Genomic DNA, 13,937 nt, shown 5'->3' on the forward strand with positions numbered 1-13,937 from the left:
GATGACTCACTTTCTGAGATTCCACTTTCATCTGTCAATGTTGACATTTGACGGAAAGCACCACAGAAAAAATTAACAGCATACACCATCGCTGTTGTTGCTGACTCTCCATCATTACCAATTTACCAACAACATCATTCGAAATTTGTTGGGCTTTCTCGCATCATTTTACTGTGTACAACCAATCAGGTCTTGTCGTTGAAGTTATCAACAGCAACAGCATCATCTAGATCTTGAAATTTGATACAATTTTATCATCATCACTCCTAATAATAATAACCCATCAACATCATGGACACTCTTATTGATGGCCTTGTGGATCGAGTATCCAAATTGGTATGTAGTTATTGGGAATGTATTTGTTTTTCAAGACAACAATGTCATTATTATTTGTCTGTCACCTCGTCAATTGCGCTATTGTTTAATGATTGTTATAAAATTCTCATATGTGAAATCGTGGTCCATATGATGGTGGTGTATTCCTTTCCATTGTGTCTGTCCATCATCATGATGATGATGACGATGAAACACCATATCCATTTCTACAACGCACTTTTCTTCATCGCACACTAAATGCTGGTTCACTTTATGGCCATACTTTATGGACTACGTCATCATCAAAATGGATCCAATCATCATATTCGGTTCACATGATGGAACAAACCATTCCAACAACAACACATCCTCTTTGCCCAACAACACGACGGCTTTGTCTGTGCACAAACATCACACATGATCCTAATGATTTGTGAACTATGCCACCGCGTGAATGACAATTCAAACAACAACAATAATCATTGCTGTGTGTTGGCAACAAACAAATTCACAAATCATCCATGACAATCTTGATATCATATTGATTGGCACACTCAATATGTGCATTACAACCACACACACGTGAATGTCATTTCAACAAATGTTCACACACACAGCTCCCATTCAATTCTCGTTCCACAACGAATACAATGGGAGATCTTCGCCAAACAGCAACCTCTCTCATCAAACTCTCCAATTATCAATTGGATGCTGTCGTCAGTGGACTCATTCACATTAATACAGCACTCGAAAGGAACTATCATAGTGTCATGTCGTCCTCAGATGCACTTGCATCGATGGGACTCAATTTACCTGGCTTTACAACTTCTGGTGTTGAGGGTAAAGCTTCTCTCAATGATTTTACATCAGGCAGCAACACAACAAACACCACTCCAACAGCAACTCCAACAGCCTCACGATTGAATTTATTGGACGGACTCAAAACAGCTGTTACCGATAAACTAGGAGGAGGAAGTAGCGACAAAAACAACCTCTCTGGAAATAGCAGCAGTGCAAATTCCTCTTCCAATCATCCCAACAGCAATAGCAATACCACGAACGCTTCCTCAATGAATACCTCTTCCTCCATGATGAACAATTCATCTTCTCAAATCCCACCCGAAGCTCTCCATGCCATGGAAGAAGAAGTCTACGAACGTTTCATCCGTTCCAAAATCATTATTTTTCAACTTTTTTTAAAAACGTTGAGTGCCGCCATTAAATACGATCGTTTGGATTTACGGTTCGATGATGATCACTTGCTCATGATTGAGGCTGATTCGTCCAATGTAGAGGCAACAGCATCGAGTGGTTCTCACGGCACCGGAGGAGGAGGAACGTTTGAAGCAACGATCGGTAATAGTAGCAGCAGCAGCAGTGGAGGATTTGGAGATCATGATACCATTCTTGAGACTGGATCTAGCAGCACGACGAACACCTCATCATCAACATCATCCGATCCCAATACACCGGTTGGAATGGATGATTCGGCTACCACCTCAGAAGAAGAATTGGCTCCACCTGCCGGATTCAAAGAAGATGAAATTCCAAGATTGAATAATGACTTCTCGGAGACTCTCCTCACACAAATTATGGAAACTCTGTTCAATTTGAAGAGTCTTGCATCGAGTGGTAGTAGTGGAAGTGGAGTTGGAGGAATTTTGAATGCCAATACCAACACATCGAACGATGAATCTTCTAAAACCAAGGGACCTAACCAATATTTGAAACATTTAGCTGCTCGTGTTCTCTTCAAATTGTCTGTTGTAAATTTCGATGTCGTATTCGTGAGAATTGAAGACTTCTTTAAAAAGATGAAATCTGATGAAGTCGACGACCGTATTTATCAAATGATTGAGTATATCAATTTTGATGCTTCCAAATTGACGAGATTAATTGCACTCTTGAATGAAGTTCAAGCTAAATTGAAACAGAAAGCTTTTGTTGCTCTTGCTGGCCCATTGAGACAAGCCATTTGGAATTGGATCACCAATTATCCTCATCAGTTTATTTCAAATTGTCAGAAAAAGACTGAGTTACCTGGAGGACCACAAAAGCTATTTAATGTGATTGCAGAGAGAAAGTTGAAAAAGCAAATTCCACACATATGGCCTCTTCAAGCCATGATTCTCTTGCTGTGCCCAGAAGTTTTTGCCAATACCATTATGGCAGTGAAACAAGGTGACAAACCAAAAGCAACTGAGAAGAAGGAACACAAATTCTTGGAAAAAATCTTGAAAGCACTCAAAGAAAAGAACACTAAACGTGATGTCAATTCTGATACTGCTGTGGTGTGTTTCGTGGATTATTATAAGGCCAGCACCTATTTGAAGAGCAGAGACTTGACGGCATTCCGTTTCTTGAATAGTGAAGTACAAAACGCCCTGCACGAACGATTAATGAATGTGGACAATCCAGTTCGTCGTTACGGTACCGAAGAAGTTGATGTCAAATTGATGGTTGACTTTTTCGTTTCTGCGTACAGAATCAATCAACGCCATGTGACGAGCTATATCTTCCCTCATTGCTTCAAGTCAAAGAACACCGTTTTCAAATTGGCTTTGGCTAAAGCAATGCTCAAATTGGCCCGTAAAAATTCCACTTCTCTCAAATGGCACCCAACTCTCGCCCACAGCTACAAACATATTGCCAAGTTTGTTCGTACCATGTTCCAAGAGTTATTGCAACAAGAAAGTCTTTTGTACAATAAGCGTTCCCAGGTTTCTCAACCAACCTCCAATTCTAGCTCACAAACACCACCCTCCACTGAGACCTTGTTGGCTTGCTTGGCTGTGTTCTATGCTGAGCCTCGTCTAGTTTTAGAAAACACAAGTGACAATATTGCTGGTCACATTAACGAAATTTTATATTTCTTTGTTGGTTTAGTGAATTGCTTGGAAGGAGTCTCAAATTATCAAGTTCAAGCTCAAGCTTACAAGTTGCTCCAAAAATTGTTCCAACCACACTACATTATGCAATGGTGTCCTCAGGACATTGCAACCGGTTTTATTGACTTGAGCTCTTCAGTGATTTCTAGATTATGCTTTATCTTATTCCAAGATAAAGAATCTCAGGGACAAAATGTCACCACAATTTTGGAATTGGTCAAGGACGTTTGTACTGCATCTAACAAGTTCTTAAGCTTACACAAGGACAAGATTACTGAACAAAATCTTGCAAGTAGAAAACGTACACAAATGTGGGAATCTGCAGAATCCACATTACTAGTTCTGTTATGCTCGACTGATCCTGACATTTGGACAACTGCTGCAAGCGTTTTTGGAGATTTGTGTGACATGATCGATATTTTGGAGAATAAGGAGACTCACAATGGTATTGCTCAAAATTATCAACTCTATCGTAAAATTTCGAGATTGGATGAATTGGGTAAAACAAGAAATCATCAACAGAAGTCCATTCGTCGTCTCTTACGTCGTGTCGAGTTGCAAACCAAGGCAAACTTGGCTGCATTTATTGAAATGTACTCTAGATGGAAGGAATTCACCAAGACCCTCGAGGAAGGATCCATTCGTAACAAGGAAATGATTGATGATGCTCGTCTTGTTGAACACACTCGTTTGAAGAATTTGTGGAAGAACTACACTGCATTTTTGTGCTCCATGGGTGGTGTCTGCTTGCAATCAAGTGAAAGCTTGTTAACTCCACAACAGCAGCAACAACAACAACAAAATCCTCAATCTTCACAAGACCAAGAAAACGATGGCTCTCTCTCAGCCAGAGGTGCTCGAGCTGGAACCGCTCTGAAAAAGGAAAAGAAGGACTTCTCCATGAAGGATGACCTCATTAGAAATTTGATGAGATTAGTGATTAGCGATGTACCACTCATTCGTGACAATGTTGCACAAACTATTGGTACCGAATTGGCTCCATCACTTTATGGTGTTTTATTCCAAAATTTGCATAGTTACGTCTCTGGATGTTTCGAAGAGGGAGCATCCATTGTTAAGGTGTCAGCAACATCTACATTGTTCGTGGAAAAGGCCATCCACATTGTTCGTTCTGTTCTGGAACAAGCCCAAGAAAACTCTGAAGATTTGGCTATGGCCAAGTTTGAAACTTTGATTTTGAGCTTTATTAGATATTGTTCTCAACTCGTACTCAACAAGGATTACAATGTTATCAAATGTAAATTATGTATCCTCATTGAACTCATGATGAAGAGAAAGGAGTATATTACATTCAACAATGAAATCATGTTCAGATTTGAATCATTGAGACATATTAGCGAATGGATGAGTGAATTCGTCAACAAGACAGCAGTCAACAGCACAACATCCGTTGTTGAACTCGATTTCCCTAATCTTGATGCATTGTGTATGAAGGCCATTTCTGCAGTGCTTAAAGATTTGAGCTTTACCAAGGTTCGTGACAAACAATCAACCGGCAACAGCTCTGAGAAGAATGAAGACATGAATAAGCGTGAATTTATCAAATACTTCTCATTCCTCTCAAGATATTTGACTCGATCCAAGACAGACAAGGACGCTCATCCTCAACTCAGAGAATACACCATTCTCTCACTTGGAAATCTCCTCGAGTCTAACATTAACTATGGTCTTGAACAATTCATGAAGATGACCTACATTGAAGATCAAGAAACTCGTTCAGCTTTCTTGAGCGTCTTGACCCGTGTCATGAAGCAAGGTATTCAATTGGATGAGGAGCAAAGTGCCGAGACTGTGAAGAAATATGACAAACTTCTCAACATTTTGCTTGAAAGTCCTCACTTGGATTTGGTCTTCTTGATGCTTTCCAGTGTTTCAGTGAGTGAAATGGACGATTTATGTAAGGCTCTCATTCGATTATTTGCTGAGAGAGGAAAAGCGCTCGATCTTCTCAAGAAGTTGATCGATAAGGAAATTGAAGCTACCACATCCGTTTCAACTCTTTTCAGAGCTAACAGCTCCGCTTCCAAGATGTTAACAGCATATTGTAACACTGTTGCTGCATCGTACATGGTTGAAACCATTTCTGAGCTTGTCAAGAAGATTGTCTCTGAACCAAATTGTTTCGAAATTGACGACACAAAACCACTCAAGGAAGGAGAATCCATTGAAAAGAACGCAGCCCATCTCGCATCAACAGCTCAAGAGTTTTTGGAGCACATCTTCTCATCCATTGAAGCAATGCCATCCCAAGTTCGTTACATTTGTAATTACCTTGCTCAATCTGTGAACAACAAGTATCCTCCACAAAAAGGTGACGAGGATAAGCACTCTGCCAAGCATGTGATTGTTGGTGGTTTGTTGTTCCTTCGTTTCTTGAACCCTGCAATTGTTTCTCCAAAGAACTCAGGCATGGTTGACCAATCCCCAAGCTCTGATGCCGCCAGATTCCTTCTACTTGTGACTAAATTATTGCAAAACGTTGCTAACGGTGTCAAATTCGAAAGAAAACAAGGTGGCTCAGCATCTGATAACAAAACAATCAAGGAAGGCTACATGGTCAGAATGGATGACTTTGTTGTCAAGAATCTCGAAAGAGCTCGTAAATTCTTCGATTCTGTCTCAGCCCCTGTACCATCTGATTTCAAGGAAACAGAACACATTCTCGAGGATGAACTTCGCGAAGAGAACTTTATTTGTGTTCATAGATTCCTCTTCAATAATATGGAAAAGATGCAACAAAGATTGGTGCAAGTGCAAAGATCAGGCTCTAACGTTCCTCCTCAAAAATCAATCAGAAAAACCATCGATGAATCCATGGATGCTCTTGCAGTCTCACCTGTGACAGATCCAAAGAAAGTTTCAGAATACATGGAACGTTTGCAAGCTGTCCTCACTGAACTCGGTAAACCACCAGAAAAGGAACAAAAGAAAGCCACAGTTGCAGCTGCATCCGAGGAGTTTAGCACTGGACATTTATTACAACTCTTTAGTGACAACAAGGACAAGGATCTCACTCAAATTGAAGAGCGTAAAATCTTCTACAAATCTGGTCAAAGCAAGGAGCAAAGACCAGTGTTCTATTTTATCCTTCAAAACTTGGGTACTCATTTTGCAGAACAAAGCTCTGGAGATAAGGAAGATGAGAAAGTCATGTACCATGTATTCAAGACTCTCATGACTGCCTGGACAAAACCATACGAAATTGTGGTGGACGTTACTGGATTGCGTGAAGAGACAGGACTTCAACCTGGTCACATTGTGAACTTCTTCAAGACATTGCCTCCTGGTGCACGAAAGAATTGTGCTCGTGTCATCTTGTTCAATCCAAATTCATATCTCAAGACACATCTTTCTCAAAAATTCTCCTATGTCAAGAGAAAGGCCATCAAGAAGAAACTCTCCTTCTGCATCTCAATTCGTGAATTGGAAGAATTCATTGAACGTAAGAATATTGACTTACCTCAATCTACATTGGACTATGAACGTGATGTTGAATCAACTTTTGCTCCTGCTTGGATTTTGTCTCAACGTGGCGAGAGAAAGGAAGCCATCATCAAGGTTTCCAAGAAGTACTTGTGCGTCATTACTTTGGAAGACTCGATTCTCAACCATGACACCAAGAAGATTGACTTTATTGAGTTGTTGTCCATTTCTCATGCTACAATTTCTACAAGTGGCAACACTGAACATGTCTCTGTTGAATACGGAGGAAATAACAAGATCATGTTGAAGGCTGAAAAGAATGATCTTCTTCTCATGAACATTAGAAACTCTATTTTCAGACAAAAGAGTGAAGCATCATTGGATGACCGAGTTGGAAGAGAACGTGCTGAAGGCATCCGTCAACAAGATATTCCAGGTTCACTATTGAACATGTGCTTCCTCAACTTGGAGTCCAAGTTCCCTCGTACAAGAACAGAAGCTTACAATTTGTTGGCTGCTCTTGCTGAACAATTTGAATTCCCTGTCACACTCATGGAGACAGACCTTATTTGCGTACCGCACAACACTGGAGACTTGGTCGTTCACTTGTCTGAACAAGTCAGTAAGGCCAAACCAATGTTGACGACTCAATTCCTTCGTGAAGCTTTGCGTGGTTTCAATAAGATCAGTTTACCTTACAAGTACTTGGTTTTGAAATACATGAAGCCATGGATTAAGAACTTGTCTGTTATTTTCGCTCAAGCCAATGATGTCAAGCAACAGCAACAACCAATGGGCTCTGATATTAAGGGCGGCTCGTCGTATGATATTGGAGTGTTGAGCGGCTCTCTCATGACCACTTTTGAAGCTCAAGTACAAATTGACAGAACCAATGAATGGTTCCCAGATTTGGTCAAATCTACCATTGACTTCCAAGATATTTATCCCGCTGTATTGTCTGAAATTTGGGGAGAATTGTCCAAGGATGGAGCTCTTGTTGACATTGCAATGAGATGCATTTTAAACGCTGCTCATGAAGCTGGACCAAAATCATCCAAGAAGTTTGACATTTTGAATGACTTGGTGATTACATTGGCATCTGGTGGTCATGCTCCAGTCGTTGTCAAGATGATTGTTGAACAAATGATGAATGTTATGGATACAGAAATTCGTGAAGTGAGTGACAATCTTGAAGAGAGTCCAGGATGGGCAAAGGCAATTATTTATTCCAGATTCTTACTCATGTTGAGCTTCCAGAACAGAATCTCAGTCTTGGAAAATTTACCAACATTGATCTATATCATTTCCATGTTGATTGGTAGAGGAAATATGTTCCTTCGTTCGACTATTCGTGCCCTAACCATCAATATTGTTCACTCATTGGCTACAAGTCTTTCCTTCACCAACGAACACAAGAAGATTATGCAACAACACTTGAACACTCTTGTTTCTGACAAATTCCAAATCATGTTCATGGGAACGGATGCTGCTCGTGACATTGATCCATTCATGTCCTTTGAAGAAGGAACCAGCGGCACCACATCTTCCAAAAAAGAAAAGCCATTGAAGATTTCTCCAATTACCATGTGGGATTTAGAATATTTGACTCACTTCTTCTATGAAGTCACCAAGACTTGTTATTTGGTCGATCCAGAATTGCAAAAAGGATGGCACAAGGCACTCGTTCAATTATGTCGTTCACAAGCTACAAAGGCAAGTCCAGTTTTCCTTCCTCGATTGCTAACCATGTATGGAGTTCTTGTCAAGCCAGGAGAAGAAACTCAAGAAACACTTCCATTTGTTCTTGATCGAGTGGTTGAGAGCTTCTCCTCTCTCACCGATAACACTGTCACAACCACAGCCACTCCATCATCATTCCGTAACGACTATAGAGTTGCTTCTCTCTTGTGTCTGGGTCAGTACAGTTACAAGATTTCTCCCGATGAACCAATCATGAAGCAAATCTTTGCCATTCCAATTGTACTTCTCGGTTTGAGTGATGAATTTTTATTCCCTGCAGTGGTTCACTTGTTAGATTGTGTGTTAAATGCTGTGGCAGCTAGTCCTCAATTCCAACAATGTGCATCCATCGAGGAATACTTTAACACATATTGTCGAGTCCAAGGTTCATTGATTGATAATCTCATGACCAAATTTGAAGCCACTAGTGGTGTGAGCTTCCGTACTCACTTCTCCTTTGCATTGAGTTGTTTATTGTTACGTGGTCTCACCAATCAACAAACAAAGGCAACCACCAGTAGTGTATGCGCAACGATTATTTCAATTTCTGCTCGTTTGCAAAATAATCGAATGTTAATGACAGGTGAAATGGATGAAGATTCCATGATGATGAGTAGTATTGACAATCCTCAATTACAAACTTCCTCTCAATCTGACATGTCCAGTGCATCTACTCCGACCACAACTGGATCCTCGACATTGTCACCAATATCTTCCAAGCCATTGAGTGACACCTCAATCAAGTTCTACTTTTCCATGTTAGGATTCATTGCTGCTCTCATTCCAAGTGACTATGAAAAGTTGAATTCTCTCATTGGTGGTGCGAATCGACTCTTCTCCAATGAAAAGATTTTCACAAGTGCGACCTATACTGCTCTTTTATTTGCAAGATATTTAATTACTGTGGTTCAAAATGTTGATATGGATACTGAGAGAATTGCAATTTATTCACTCTTGCAAGATGCTTTCCAAAAATTACCTGCTGTGTTCATACCAGTTTATCCAGATGTCATGCCTCACATGATCAATGTGTATAATAAGGCCAACATTACTCGTATTGCAGAAGTATCTCTCACATTGATTGACACCATGATGCAACAAACCGATCAAAAGAGCTTTAAACCAAATCCATCGACAAATTATGATGATATTTTGGCAAAGGCAGGATTTGGGGGATTGACTAGATTGGGCTCTTTCAAGATTGCAACCGATAAGACTCGACATGATATGAGCGTATTACTTGTTGGATTTTTGAATGACATTTGCAAAAAGTAATTTCAATTTTGAAAATTTGTTGTATTGTAGAATAAACTTTGTTCAAAGAATTCATGTTATGTTTGAAATATTAATAACAAACGTTGTGTTAACAGATTCAGATCAAAATTAAGGTCAATAGTATTTTATTCCAAAAGGAGAAGGGGTTTGAGTGAGATGGGAAGTATCTTGACTTTGAGGAGTAACGTTATGACATTTCTGTTGATGATCTTTCCATGCCAATTGCTGATGTTCAGTGGAACAAAAATAGGTGGGGGCGAGTTGGGCGCCTTTTCTTCTAAGGGATGCACAAATAGTACATTCAAATAACGATTCTTGACCACAGACAATACAAGGTTGATTCACTGGAATTCTTCTTGTAGAAGTTTGAGTCGTTCCCGCTGTGGTACCTGAAGAAGCAGGAGGAGCATTCTTCAAAGTTTGTGTCGAGGATGATGAACTATTACTCATAGCACTGCTCTCACCAAAAGGAGAAAAAGCACTCTTTGAACCACCAATGGAGCTGCCTGTGACATTGCCAGTGTTGCCACTCGGAAGGAAACTTGTTAATCCTAAACCTCCACTTGTAGCAAATGCACCAGATGGATTCGTTGATGTTGCAAATGAAGAGCTCGATGAAAAGTCGTTTGTAGAAGAGCCCCACGACGAATTTGACAATGCTGAATTGCTCCACATGCTGTCTCCGGTTGAGTTAAAACAAGAGAGACTCGTAAAGTTGAGTGATGACGACTGATTGGAAGGCAGAGTACTACTAGTTAACAGACTTGCTGGGAAATTTGAAGGTTTTTGTTGAGGGGATGGTGATCTTTCTTCAGACAACAAGGAATCTGTAATGGATGTTGCAACCTCTTGGTTATGACTAGAGCCATAGGAAGCACCTGAAAATGCGAGTAATTGCGATTGTTGTCCGTTCACACCACTGTTGCTGCTGTTGGGTATCATATTTCCGAAAGAGTTAGTGCTTGTTCCTCCACTAAGAAGGGCGTCCCATGAAAATCCTCGTGACGATGGCATGACATTCTGGTTTAACACGTTCGAATTCTCAAAGAGATGAATTTGAGAAAATTGTTGAGATGTGACACTACTACTGTCTCCAGATTGGTTTGAAATGGGTGAGGATGGAAAACCAAAATTACTTCTCGAGTCTTTGACCTTGGGGGAATTCATGACGAGAGGAGACGCTCCTCTACTATTACTTGAAAATGTATTTCCAACAAGTAAATCCACTGGAATGTTGGAAATATTAGAACCAAGAGTGGAAGAGGTGGCATTGGTTGGAATTGAAGTATTGCTACCCGTTGCTTTTTTACCTCCTTTTGAGTGCAGCTGATCGAGTGACGGATACTCTTGATCATAGGTTGGATTAACCGTTTGAGGAGGATGAGGAGGTTGGTTTAACGTCGATGGTGGACCCATTGGGAATGAGCTGCCATTTGGTGGCATTAACCCTAAACCAACCATCATGCTACCAGGGTACTGCATTGCAGGAACAAATGCACCTCCAAAAGGTCCAACAAGAATTCCTCCAGTGGGTTGAGATCCATTCGGGAATGGCATATTGGGGAAAAACTGTGAAGGAAGCTGCTGTGGTTGATTGGGAACTAGTGTGTTGTTATTGCTACCAAGCAATCCAATATTCGAAGAAGGAGTAACAGGAGTTGAACTTGTTTGCCATGCTTTGGTATTTGCTTGACTTGGAATTGGTGATGGATTAGTTGACATGATGTTAGATGATGGTGTGGTTGACGTTGCAGTTGTTGGTGTTACAATGACTGGAGAAGTAGTGTTAGAGGAAGATGCTGCCACAATAACTTTTTGACCTGTAGTGCTACTGCTGCTACTGCTACCTGAAGAGAGTGTACTTGATGTAGAAGTGGCTGGAGAGGCCTTTGGAACTGTCACACTTATATTGGTCTGTCCTTTCTTGGTGGTCTTGCTGGGCGCTGTAGTTGTTCCTGTTTGTGCTTTGCTTTTTGCCACCACGACTGCTGGCTTCTTTTGAGAGGAAGCATCGATCCACTCAGGTTCACTTGGTTTTGGATTGTTGCACATTTTACATCGAGTTAGAGAAGCCTTATTCAGATAAGTACACTCAGGACAGTTCCATCCATTTTGTGGATTGGTGCTGGAACTTCCTGAACTTGAGATGGATCCGCTCGAGCTCGTAGAACTTGTGGAGTTGTTTCGTTTTCTATTCACATTACTAGCAGTGTTGATAGGGATGTGCAGGTGAGTTGGTGGCGTTGTAGAAATGCTACTACTACTACTCTTCAAAGCTTGCTGCTGCAATTTGCGTTGTTTCATTTTCTCTTGCTCCTCATGATGTTCCTTAATGTATGCATTCCAGAGTGACGATGATCCGGCAATTTCTGACATTTGGTCGCCGAGCTTCTCAATGGTTGGAATTATTTCGTTGCACTTTTCGATTAATAAATCTTTCAAGGAGGAGCTGATAGCAATGACTAGTTCATCATCTCCACTCGATGTTTGTGCTTCACTGTTATCATCTCCTGAGAACGTTAAATGCTTTGAATTGAGAGACACACCTCTCTCGTCCTCTGGATCCAGCACGGAAATACAAGAACTCTCCGAGTTACATGGCAAATCTTGTATGTATTCCAAAGCAGAAATTAGGTCCTTGTGTAACTTGATTGCTGCATTATTGCATGTAGTAAGTTTAGATAACATCTTTTCATCCATTATGGTTTGAATTGATTTTTGAGATTTTGGCGATTTCCAATCTCTCAACTCGCTAATGCTTTTTCGCAATCTATCCACGCGATCCTTAATATGCCTTATATTGGCAAAAGCTTCTATCAACTCATACACTTGTTCGGTGGAAATATCACTAATATCTCTCATATTTGATATCGAGTCAAGTATTGGAAAATCAGAATGGGGAGAAGATGATTCCCAATCTTGTAAAATTTCTTCCGCTCTTTCGTCAACGCTCACTTCTACAAGTTTGCCATTCTTTTTTGCTTGGCATGTTCTATGTTTCATATTTCGATCACCTATGACTGCAACATAATCGGCAATCGAGTTTGTGATGAGTTCTTGCAAGTGATCGGGTTTAATAAATTCATAGTCCTCCGATGAAGTTGGAGTGTCTCTTGTGTAACAAGCCAATTGTGTATACACGTTGATTCCCTTAGCTAAAAAAGTTTCTTGTACTTGCTGAGCATAATTTCTAACTCGTAAATCTGCAGCAAATAAAACAATAATATGATGTAAAGGCTTTTTGCTTAATAAAACTTGTGTGATTGGATCTAACCCACTTTTCAGGTGGCTAATATTTTCGCTGTGATATTTCACATTCATCAAGTTAGTGGAAGAAGGATTGTAATGCGTAGAATGATATCGGTTGCTTGTAGTAGTATTCCTAGAGTAAGATGACGAGCCTCCACTGCCATGTGATGTAGGCCTTGAAACGTTACTAGATCTAGGTGAAGATACATGACTTGCCGATGAAAGATTTTGGTGAGAATTATTAGTAGGGGATGATCCATAATATTGTGAGGAGGATGAAGAAGTGGTAGTATTAGATGAGGCTACGTGTTGTGATTGAAATTGTGAAGGTCGTTGATTACTACTGCCTGAAGGAATACTTGAAAACTTTTTTCGTTCCTCATAGGTATTATCTTCCTCATTATCATCTTCATCGTCTTGATTAAAATCTTCTTCTTCATAATCTTCCTCTTCCTCTTCGTTTTGACTGCGGTAGGAGGGAGTGTGCGACGAATAGGTTGTTGCTGCTGCTGTGCTTCTACTCGGGTGAAAGCTTCCTCCGGAAGAGGATGAAACATTTGAGGAAGAAGAGCGGTAAATTGAATTGCTACTACTGCTGCCACTTGAATTGGCACGATCAACTCTATTTTGATTTTTCAGTATGGTAGGGGGTGCTTTTGAGTAATCATGATGATGATGCGAGGAAAACCTTTGCGTACTAGTGGTTGTAGAGGATGATGATGATGAATAATTGTTCGTTCCGCCACCACCTCGCTTATTATTACTGCGCGAGTGAGTCATTGCTAATTGATTCAAGATTTGTTGTTCCTGATGATGAAATTGGTGAAACGAAAATAACAAATATACTATAAAGAGGAGAGCGGAATTTCCGTTATTAACAATTGAAATTCACAAAACGATTGATGATGAACACTTTAAAAAATCTCCACTAAAATACAATAAATTCAAAATGAGCCAATTCAAATAATGAATACAATTATCGTAATTAGTGATGAAAATCAGGATGCAACAACAGATGAAACGTGG

General features: G+C 40.2%; 2 protein-coding genes across 2 annotated transcripts; one reads left to right on the forward strand and one right to left on the reverse strand.

Moving 5' to 3' along the window:
* Window positions 1-291: 291 nt before the first annotated feature.
* Window positions 292-9,662, forward strand: C9374_012093 (uncharacterized protein; the record flags this gene model as incomplete). The annotated part of the gene is made up of 2 exons (XM_044687821.1): window positions 292-336; window positions 933-9,662. 2 exons carry the CDS (start codon window positions 292-294, stop codon window positions 9,660-9,662), a joined length of 8,775 nt encoding a protein of 2,924 aa, XP_044542660.1.
* Window positions 9,663-9,776: 114 nt separating this feature from the next.
* On the reverse strand, window positions 9,777-13,691 carry C9374_012094 (uncharacterized protein; the record flags this gene model as incomplete). The annotated part of the gene is made up of 1 exon (XM_044687822.1): window positions 9,777-13,691. One exon carries the CDS (start codon window positions 13,689-13,691, stop codon window positions 9,777-9,779), a length of 3,915 nt encoding a protein of 1,304 aa, XP_044542661.1.
* Between the last annotated feature and the right edge of the window lie 246 nt (window positions 13,692-13,937).

Source organism: Naegleria lovaniensis (genome assembly GCF_003324165.1).
Source record: "Naegleria lovaniensis strain ATCC 30569 chromosome Unknown tig054, whole genome shotgun sequence".
Lineage (NCBI taxonomy): Eukaryota > Heterolobosea > Eutetramitea > Acrasida > Naegleriidae > Naegleria > Naegleria lovaniensis.